This window comes from Alexandromys fortis, unplaced genomic scaffold, assembly GCF_014885135.2.
Source record: "Alexandromys fortis isolate MF-2015 unplaced genomic scaffold, M_Fortis_MF-2015_v1.1 scaffold_52, whole genome shotgun sequence".
Lineage (NCBI taxonomy): Eukaryota > Metazoa > Chordata > Mammalia > Rodentia > Cricetidae > Alexandromys > Alexandromys fortis.
In genome coordinates, this window is record NW_026067929.1 from 4,054,117 (window position 1) to 4,064,258 (window position 10,142).

The 10,142-nt window shown below is 43.9% G+C and overlaps 1 protein-coding gene across 3 annotated transcripts in view; it reads right to left on the bottom strand.

Moving 5' to 3' along the window:
- Sema5a (semaphorin 5A) overlaps window positions 1–10,142 on the bottom strand; it is a 420,186-nt gene that overhangs the window by 65,191 nt on the left and 344,853 nt on the right. For all 3 annotated transcript variants that reach the window (XM_050144767.1, XM_050144769.1, XM_050144768.1), the window contains one exon: window positions 5,597–5,714. In XM_050144767.1, coding sequence (XP_050000724.1) covers window positions 5,597–5,714 — 118 coding nt within the window. The remainder of the gene's footprint in view (window positions 1–5,596; window positions 5,715–10,142) is intronic.

Genomic DNA, 10,142 nt, shown 5'->3' on the forward strand with positions numbered 1-10,142 from the left:
AGGACCGTGAGGGGTGCACCCATACACTGAGACAATGGGGATGTTCTATCAGGAACTCACCAAGGCCAACTGGCCTGGGTCTGAAAAAGCCCGGGTTAAAACCGGTCTCGCTGAACATAGTGGACAATGAGGATTACTGAGACCTCAAGAACAATGGCAATGGGTTTTTGATCCTACTGTACCTATTGGTTTCGTAGGAGCCTAGGCAGTTTCGTGGATGCTCACCTTACTAGACCTGGATGGAGGTGGGTGGTCCTTGGACTTCCCACAGGGCAGGGAACCCTGACTGCTCTTTGGGCTGATGAGGGAGGGAGACTTGATTGGGGGAGGGGGAGGGAAAGGGGAGGCGGCGGTGGGGAAGAGACAGAAATCTTTAATAAATAAATAAATAAAAATAAAAAAAAATAAGATGTAAGACTTAGCTAAAAAATACGCCTAAGCTATTGGCCAAATAGTGTTGTAATTAATATAGTTTCTGTACAATCCTACAGGTTATCATTCTGCTTCCTGGCAAGGTCATGACAGTCACAGGTGTGTATTCTTCAGTGTGACACCCCACCTACATTTAGCTCCATTACTTCCTGGGCTTGTTTGCTCATTTGTTTGTAGGCTTGCTTTTCCCTGAGATAGATTGTACAGGGAGGTGAAGAGACCAGAGAGCTTTAGGAACATATCAAGAGATGCTGCAGAATCCAGGGACCAGCTGTGCAAGAGCTTCAGCTATCCTAAGCTTGTGGGTGACAAGGTAGGAGCTTCAGCTATCCTACGCTTGTGGGTGACAAGGTGGGTAGTACTGCTGAAGCCAGGTGACAGTCAGAGCTAGACAGGTGTTGCCATGCACAGCCTTAGTCATGGAATTATGAACTCCTGGCAGGAATGTCCTGAACTGAAGAAGGGCAAGGGAGCTAAATCCAAGGCTCCTTCCACCTGCCGTGACACACATGGCTGAATCCAGAACAACACAACACAACATGAGGAGAGAGGGACTGTTGAAATCTGCACACAGGAAGAGCAGGCCTTAGCATCGAGAGCTAGTGGAAGAAACTGAGCTCCTGGTGCTTTAACCACCGAGCCACCTCTCCAAACCCCCCCAACTATTGTTCTCCACTGGCTAACCTGGTCTCAAATGTTTATCTGGACATTTTATTTTTCTTCAGAATTACTAGATCTTGCCTTATTTTTGTAATCATTTATATCTACTTCCAGTGAAGCAGGATATTGAATAAGCTCCTCAGGAAGCTGACTCGTGTTATGACATTAATTTAATATCCCCCTAAGCCTATCTCTACAGATGAATTGTAAGGAAAGACTGTGCCTTAGCAGAGGACTGGGCTGCAGTCCCGTGTGGCGTGAAGTGGACATAGGGGCGAGCTCTATTTAGTGCCTGTCAGTCCCAGTTAGTGCATCCATAAAATGAAGCAGTAATGCCCATCTCTGGAGAGCACAGTGGACATTAAACAGCCCACGAGCCAAGTAGGACACAACACTTGCAGAGTCAATCCCGCAGTTCGTAGAGGAGGAATGATACCTAAGGGGCATTCTCAAGGATACCACAAGAGAGCTCAACAATGAAAGCTGGGGACGAGCATATGGGTCCTGTCCTGTGGGTCACACCTTAGAAAAGGCACCCAGAAGTGCATGCAAGCCTTGTTTGGGATCAGGAGCTTGGCCAAGCTCAGCTCTAAGTAAAAATATGATTTATAGGAACAAACTCTCTCTTTCCTCAGCCAGGGACAGACAGAGTCTATTTTCTTCTCCTCTCTCTCCCTCCTATGCATTTTATGGCAACATGTAGCAACAATGTTTCATCTGCTCTCTGAATATAAAGGGCGGGGTCGGGCCATTCTTCTTTTTATCATTCCGTCATTTGCCAAGAGGCTGAGAACTGGGAAGTCATATTCCTCTAGACCGGAGCCTGCCAGAAACTCGGGATGCAAAGCCTGGCTTCTTTCCTAATGGTTATAGACCCCCAGGGAAGCGCAGCAGAAGTTCAGCTGCTGCCATCCAAATGTAGGCTGTGGTTCCAGCCACTGCCTGAGTATCTTTGGAACTAAGCTCCTGGTTGTGCAGTGTCCCGAGTAGAACCTCTGTCAGGAGACTCTGAAATGCTCATCTGGTCCATGCTGCTTGTCCTCGCAGGACATATTTTGTAACAAGGATGCATCGTATTGCATCGCGTGATGCTGCGCATTTTGCCCAAAGGACATAAATGGTGTGAATGCATAAGCAAAGCCCAGGCAGATTCCTAAGACCACAGGTCCTCTTTTTCACACCGCTGAGACTCAGACAAGGACATGTAATTGACCTTGGTCTGTGCATGCTAGTTTAAGTGTATTACTCAAGCACCACAACTCTTTAAACTGGGCAGAAATACTTTTAATTAATTTTTAAAGAAATAGGATATTCTATAGCATGCCAGTAAACTACCTTATAGTCTTCTTTCGAGAGTAAAAATGTGGAGTCATTTTAAAACTGGTTCTCTTTGGTGGAAAATAGGTATGCTTTTTAAAATGAAAGCCCCAGAGAACTACTGCTGGGGTTCACGGTGCCTCTTCCAAAACTCCAAGCGTTGCCATGGTGATAGCATTCAGAAATGGGCTGTTGAGAGCTGATCAGACCACGAAGGTCCCTCTTTAGAGGATGTGTGACATGTTTTGCTCGAGGATTGCCAGTGTGGCCCAGGCTCCATGGCTCTTCTGTTTTCCCCCGTGTGGAGTCCCAGCAAGAAATTCTCAAGAGAGCAAATGTGGTCACCTTGGTCTTGTACCGTTCTGCTTCCAGAACTGTAGGTAAAAAATGTCCGTGCTTTATAAGTGTTCTGCCAGAACCAACGAGACACAGCGGTGACTCACAGGGCACGCGAAGTTTAACTGGAGCATCCGTGCTGGGCCACTGCCACTGCCGAGGGTTCGTTCAAGAGCCATCTGTCTCAGTGTTGGTGCTTTGTATACGTGTGTGGGGAGGTGCAGGTGCCCCATGGGCCAGGAGGTGATGGGAAGGAAGTTGTGACCCTCCTCATGTGGGTGTTGGAAACCAAATTTCGGTCCTCTGCAAGAGCGGTATACATTCTTTAACTGCTCACCCAGTCTCTAATCTAGGGGTTTGGAGATTTATTTCCTTTGTGGGTTCACATAAGTATGACTGGGGTGTCACTTCTTGTCAACATGTCTTTAACTCAGTGAACTCAGTGTAATAAGATCATCTTCCTTTCTGCTGACATACACTTGTACATAGACTATGAAACGCTTGTTTTCTTTCCAAAGTTCTCAACTTATACATGGAGTTGGACTTGCTTTGGGTAAAGATGTAGGGAAGCATCCTTCAGAAGGAATGGGAAATATTAACTGACTGTAAAAAACCCTGTTGGTATTTATTATGTCAAAAGCAAGCTGTCACTTAGAACCCCTTCAACACTGCATCTACAAGGTCAGACACACCCTGATGACACGGTACTGGCCTACCAGGTGTGAACTTTTGGGTGCAGGCCTCAGTATTGAAAATTCAACTGCGGAGACTATATTACAAAGACAGCAACACACGCTTTAAAATCAATATCATATCAAACTCATGACATGGGCATATGACAGATACATCTAATGAGTGAAATCTTTCATTTAAGTGAAAGAGCAAATAAGATAGAAGTGACATCTAAAGTAAAAATTTAAAACCTATTGCTGTTTTTTCTTTTAATATTCTTAACTTGCCAAAAGTATATCTTGATGTAGACAAATCCACTGGGTAAGAAGATGGGGTTTGATATAATAGACATACCCCTGTCTAGGGAAAAAGATCTTGTTCTGTGTAGCTGATACTGTGTATGAGGTCCCATCTCAGAGCCGTGACTTTAGCACCACAGCGTGCCCACGCTGTCTTGAGAATTTAACTGAATCCGCCTTCTCATTAGCGTGAGACAACAGGGGTGACAACATTTGGTCCTGTCTCAAACCTCGGGTCCCTCCATCTCACACCCGCTCTGTAGAATATCCAAGACAAGCATCTGTTACAGTAAAGACATGGGGGTGTGTGTCCCTCTGCATAGCCATCTCCGCTCAGATGCTCACACGTGTAACCATAGCTGCAGGAGAATTCTGCCGTGACGCCATCTGCTTCTTACACCTTTTTTAGCCATCAAACGCAAGGACAAAAGCCCGCACGAAGATGCATGACTGTCTATGAGTGCATGTCTGCACAGACTGACATTTGGAATGCTGTTTATTGCGTTTTCACCTTCTGCAAGAAATTTCAGTTGACTGCCGTTGGGCTCTTAACATGTTCAGTGCTGAGAAGGGGATTTCCTCAGTTCATGATATTTTCAAAACATTTTCAAGAGATAAAGAAGAGAAATTCCTTTTTAAAATAAAAGACTTGGCACTACAAAGCCAAAGGGTCTAAGCCAGTGGTTCTGAACCTTTCTAAGGCTGTGACCCTTTAGTGATGTTTTTTATATGGTGGTGACCCAGAACCATAAGATTATTTTTGTTGCTACTTCATAACTTTAATATTGCTATTATGAATTGTAATGTAAATATCTGATATGCAGAATACCTTATGTATGACCCCGTCTGTTGATCCCTGAAGGAGTCTTGACCCAGAGGTTGAGAACCGCTGGTCTAAGCTAACCCCCACAGGGAGCACTGAATGGCTAGAAGTCATGATGTCTACACAGGATCCTTTGTGTGAAGAACTCACCACCCATAGGAACATTTGGTTCACTCTGCTCCATTTCCTTACAGGCTGGAGGACAGGCTTCATTAGCACACGGCTTAGATAGTGAAGGAGCTGCTTCTGGGAGTCGCATTGGCAGCTCAGAAGCCTGAGGCCTGTCTAATATATTCAGGGAAAGTAAAGTCCCTGCCCTGCCTTGCAGAGGTGCTTGGAAACAGCAGGCAGAAATTTACAGCTGTGTGGCACTAAGTGACAGCTGCCTCATTACTGTGAGTACATTAATGTTGGTAGTTTCTGTTCACATGCTAGAATACAAGGCAGAAGACAGAAATACAGGAAAACTGGCTTCTCCAAGAGCGAGGATCCAAGCAGACACACTGAGCAAACAGTGAGATTTGCTTTTCTTGGATTCAGGGTCTGGATGTAAACACAGGCCAGTTTCTCTTCATTCCTCAGGGTCCCATGTGGAAATGCACAAGGCTGCCTTTCCAGGCTTTCCATGACCCTGACCAAGGTCTATGGATCTGCTCCACGGGGGGCCACAGTAATAGCCTTTAACTTATTCTTCAAACCTTTACTTATGTCAGCTCGGAGAATTACAGCCCCGGGGGAAATGAACGTGTGTGGAAGTTCACATTTTTATTAGCGTGACAGGGACAAGAGTCCACACCAGATTCTGCACAAGAAGAAATAAATAAAAATTGTAAAAACCAGGGTCTTATGCTCAACAGTGCTGTTGAATTGTATGTGTTTCAAATCAGTGTAAAGCGGGTGAGAGCACCCTGTGTGGTCCTCCTGCAAGCCAGGAACAGAACAGGTTTAGAAAGCACAACTTGGCTTTGGGTTTGCAACAGTGGATTGGAAAGGCTACCCCTGTGGGTCTGCCTCCCGTCAACAACACTTTTAGAGGCTGCGCAGGGCGGGCACATACCGGACAGGTGGAGATGCTCTGCTCCCACTGTGTCATGCTCAGGCTCTCCTCCAGGCTCGTGCACTTCTTCATCACCACATCCCAGCCACAGTACGGGTCCTGGGCACCAATGCAGGCACTGAAAGCACACAGGAAAACACACTGACTGCGCAGATCATCAGCTGTAGGAAAACACCCACAGGGTGTCTCTGGGAACATGGAGATCCTTCAAGTGTAACCTATGAAGGAGGCTGAGGTGAGGTGGGGTCTCGGGGTAGAACTGAAAGGTCTGCTTCCTGCTTTGATATTACTTGGCCAGATAGGCTGCCTGGAGCTGGGAGTGACCTGGTGTTGAACTAGCTCAAAGTCACAAATTTCTGCATGTAGCTCCCTAGAGAAGCCAGGAAATCATTCTTCACTGATAGAACCACACACCAAGTATGCTTCTCACCTTGGGATTTGCTCTGCCCGTGACCCCGCTTTCGCCATTATGGGTGGCTACAGCCTAGCTACACTTGCAGAACCATTCTAAGGGCTCAAGTTCTTTTCTATGTTTTATTTATTATTACTATTATTACTACTACTATTACTATATTAACATGAGTACTAGGTAAAATCCAGCTCTCAAAGGGGAGAGATTCAGTGGACTCCTTCTTCTGATCAGGCCCTCCTTGCCTGCAAAGCCACCGGGAGACCTGAAACAGGGCTTCTGCACTGAGTGAAGGTTTGGGGCTCCAAAACTCTGCTTGTAATAACAGCTGTCATCCTAGAATGCTGTGGGTTCTGGTCATTTCTAACATTCTATCACTCTTTAAATATCACAACTGCTATCCAAAACACAAACACCCATTCAGTAGAAAGCCCACATACTTATAATTTCCTCTTAGTCTACACTGAACCAATCGCTATGACTTATTATTTTTGGAATTTGAATCGTTTAAAGAGGCCATATGGAAAACATGAGTTTCTGATGGATATAGCCATAGTGAAAGTGATATTTCTTTTTAAATTTTTGTTTCTTTACTACTCTTATCCTCAATAAGAATGCAATAAAGACCAGAGATTTAAAAAACTCAATCAGTCTGATGTCCTTGATTGGAGAAAGTCACATTGTGAAAAACTTGGGTAAAACCAATTATTAGTATGATTTTATCTGCCCTCTTGACAATAACCTTGCCCCTTAGATTTAAAAAGTTGCTATCATAAAGCAAAAATATTAATATTTAATATATTACAGCATAATTATCAAGTGTAGAATTGTTACCAAGCCAAGCAAACTACAGCAGCAGGATTTGAAAATGATTCTGTCAGTTATGGAAACAGCATCCGATTGTTGAACACAATCAAACTCAATTATTTTCCCCAAATCTTTAGTCTTCCTTGCTACATAAAAAAGGACAGAAGAAACCAATAGGTCCAGTAGAATCAAAACCCGTTTCCTGGATGCTCACCTTACTAGACCTGGATGGAGGTGGGTGGTCCTTGGACTTCCCACAGGGCAGAGAACCCTGATTGCTTTTTGGGCTGACGAGGGAGGGAGACTTGATTGGGGGAGGGGGAGGGAAAGGGGAGGCGGCAGTGGGGAAGAGACAGAAATCTTTAATAAATAAATAAATAAATTAAAAAAAAAGGACAGAAGATATTTGACAAAGGCTCACTTGGGAGGTGCTCATGTGGGCAGGATACCAGCATTTAAAGCAGTGGAGGCTCGTCTCCGAAGCCCAACGACCTCATTGAGAGCCTTTGAGACCCATTGAAGACCTAGGCTGCCCTGCAAATGCTGTGCACTTCAAAGGGCAAATGAAACCCCGAGAAGAAAGCACGTTTCTCCACACGTTTGAGTCTCTTTATTTGTTCAGAAAGATAAAGCACCTGGGGAAGAATTTGTAGCATGGCATGGAATCTGGTACAAGGGGCGCGACTGTATAAAGGTAACCTACGGGCCGGTCAGTTTATCTTTAGTTTGGCTCAGACTGCCCTGACTTATTGGTTTTATGGGTCAGTATGTAGCCAAGGCTGATCTTGAATTCGATATCCTACTGCCTCAGTATTCCAGGCCCTGGGACATTAGCAAACACTATCATGTCTAACTAGTCTGTTCGATTTTTGATTTGCAGGCGGAACACAGGTTTTGAATCAAATTTTCAATGAAATATACATATAAGTACAAAAGATCTCTCGTGGACAATGCCATCCCAGAAGGACCTACATTAACCAACAGTAAAACTTCATCAGAAAAGAATAGGAACTTTGTGGGACTAAATTATTATAATGTGCTCAACTATGATGTAATCTTAGTCTCTGCTCTTGCTCTTATGACCACAGACCCAGAGAGTCTGAGTTCTCACTCACTGTCAGTCACATCCAGGCTCCAAATGAGCCCCAAGTTCATAGTGTCTTTATGAGCTAGATGTTTTCATGGTAATGGTCCTATTCTTAAAATCATGGGTTCAGTGTACAGCGATAAAAATCTCAAGGGGAGCTCAGTTTCCACTGATGTTGACAGTTTTGGAGCAAGTCTAGAACCAAGGATGCTGTTGCAGCTTGGGCTTTTCATTGAACTGTTTGCACAGCTATAAACCTGAAGCTCAAAAGTAGGAGGCCTGTGGAGTAGCTGCTGAATGGGCGTGTGTATTCTTAGTAAGGCTGAGAGCTTTGTACCAGTGTAAGTAGCATGTGGGTGCATAGGATTCCTCTCCCCTGCCTTCTTTGTTGCAATCACTGAAGGCAGAGAGAAATTGCCACAGTCACTGAATGGCTTCAGAGTGACCCACTGAATGAAGAACCCATCGAATGTGTCTGTCACACCTTGCTGCTCAGTTCCAGAAGCAGAGAATTAGAAAACCAGTTATAATCCAGCTATGGCTTAAAAATAATTAGACATCAGGTGAGGGGATTAATTCCTAGCATGGTCTGGAATCAGGTTTAATGATAAATCCATTTTGGAATAAAATGTAATACAACCCCAAGAACCTTTGACTCAGTCCTACATTAGCTATTCAGATGATTTTATTTATGGCAGAATTTCTCATTAGATGCTGAGCCCTACACAGGCAGGGTCAGGGATGCATCATCTGTCACCATCCACTCAGGAACCGGCTCCGTGTTCAGAATGGACTAAATGCTATAAATACTCCATGACTGAGGTGATGAAGGAAATCCACAGACTTCACAGGCCAAGCGGACGGATGCCACTGTAGCTCAACTCAGGACACTTGAGACGTGGAAATTGATAAATTATTTGTAGAAGAAGAATATTTACTTAGTAAAGTGAGTGTTCATCTCAAAGTCCTCCTGGATGCTTGAATAATATGCAGCCTGCCGACTGAAGGTGTATCATTGGGACCATGGAGGGTGTTGCTATTTTCTCAGCATGCAGTACACCTTCCCACTGGGCACATAATGTCTTCAGAGAACATTTCATTAATAACGGTGACAACCTATTAAGTCTACCTTTGAAAACTTTGCCCTTTAGCACAGTGAATATCCTACAGTACTTAATTTCCATACTAATTTTCTTAATGAGGTATTAATTCCTTTAGCTTAATGGCACTATACACTGTAAGTGGATTAATAGTGACCGGATACAAGCTCTGTCCAGTGAAGCCCAAAACTGTTTCTTAATGGTTCCATCTTTCTAGTTTTATCAAATACAATTCTAGAGGTGTCCATTATCCATTTTATCAATGGGCTCTGTCTGTTCCTGGGCCGGCTTTTTTTTTTCTCCCCATTATGTTACACAACAGAAGTACCGAAGGATCATGGGTTTCTACTCTTTTGGCTACTTATAGCATCATACTTTTTTCCTACGTTTTTACAACACTTTACCCCCACTCTGCCCACTAGGTTATGGAAAGAGAACAGAGAAGGCAGAAGCAGGGCCCATATGTTAATTCATCAAATATGTACAGAGCCTCTTTTAAGGCACACAGAGTTCTGGAGGACGAAGGAACCTGGAGCCAGAGACCAGCTAGGCCTTAGGATTCAAGCTTCTGTAGCCAGATAGAACCTTCACTTCTGCTCTAAGACAGTAATCGCTGCTGCTGCTTACACACTCTCGCTTTGATTCCGATGGATCCCTCAAACACAGAATGCAGGCTCTATGGCCTGGTGGGCTAATCTTATCTTTAAAAGTTCAAGGAGAAAAAAAAAAGTTCAAGGAGTGTCACATAAAACACACAGACACACACACACACAGACACACATGAGAAAGAGAGATTCAGAAATTATTGGGTTTTGTATTTGCAACTTATTCACTTATTTAGTAAGTTTGATAACTTGTATTCACATATATGCAATAGAAACACATCCAGTCAAAAACATACTGCTTTTGATTTTAGCCATTCTGACAGGTGTGAGATGATATCCCAAAGTTGTTTTGATTTGCATTTCCCTGATTGCTAATGAGGTTGAGCATGACCTTAGGTGTCTTTTGGCCATTTGAACTTCTTCTTTTGAGAATTCTCTGTTCATTTCAGTGCCCCATTTTTTAATTGGGTTAATTAGCATTTTAGAGTCTAGTTTCTTGAGTTCTCTATATATTTTGGAGATCAGACCTTTGTCTGTT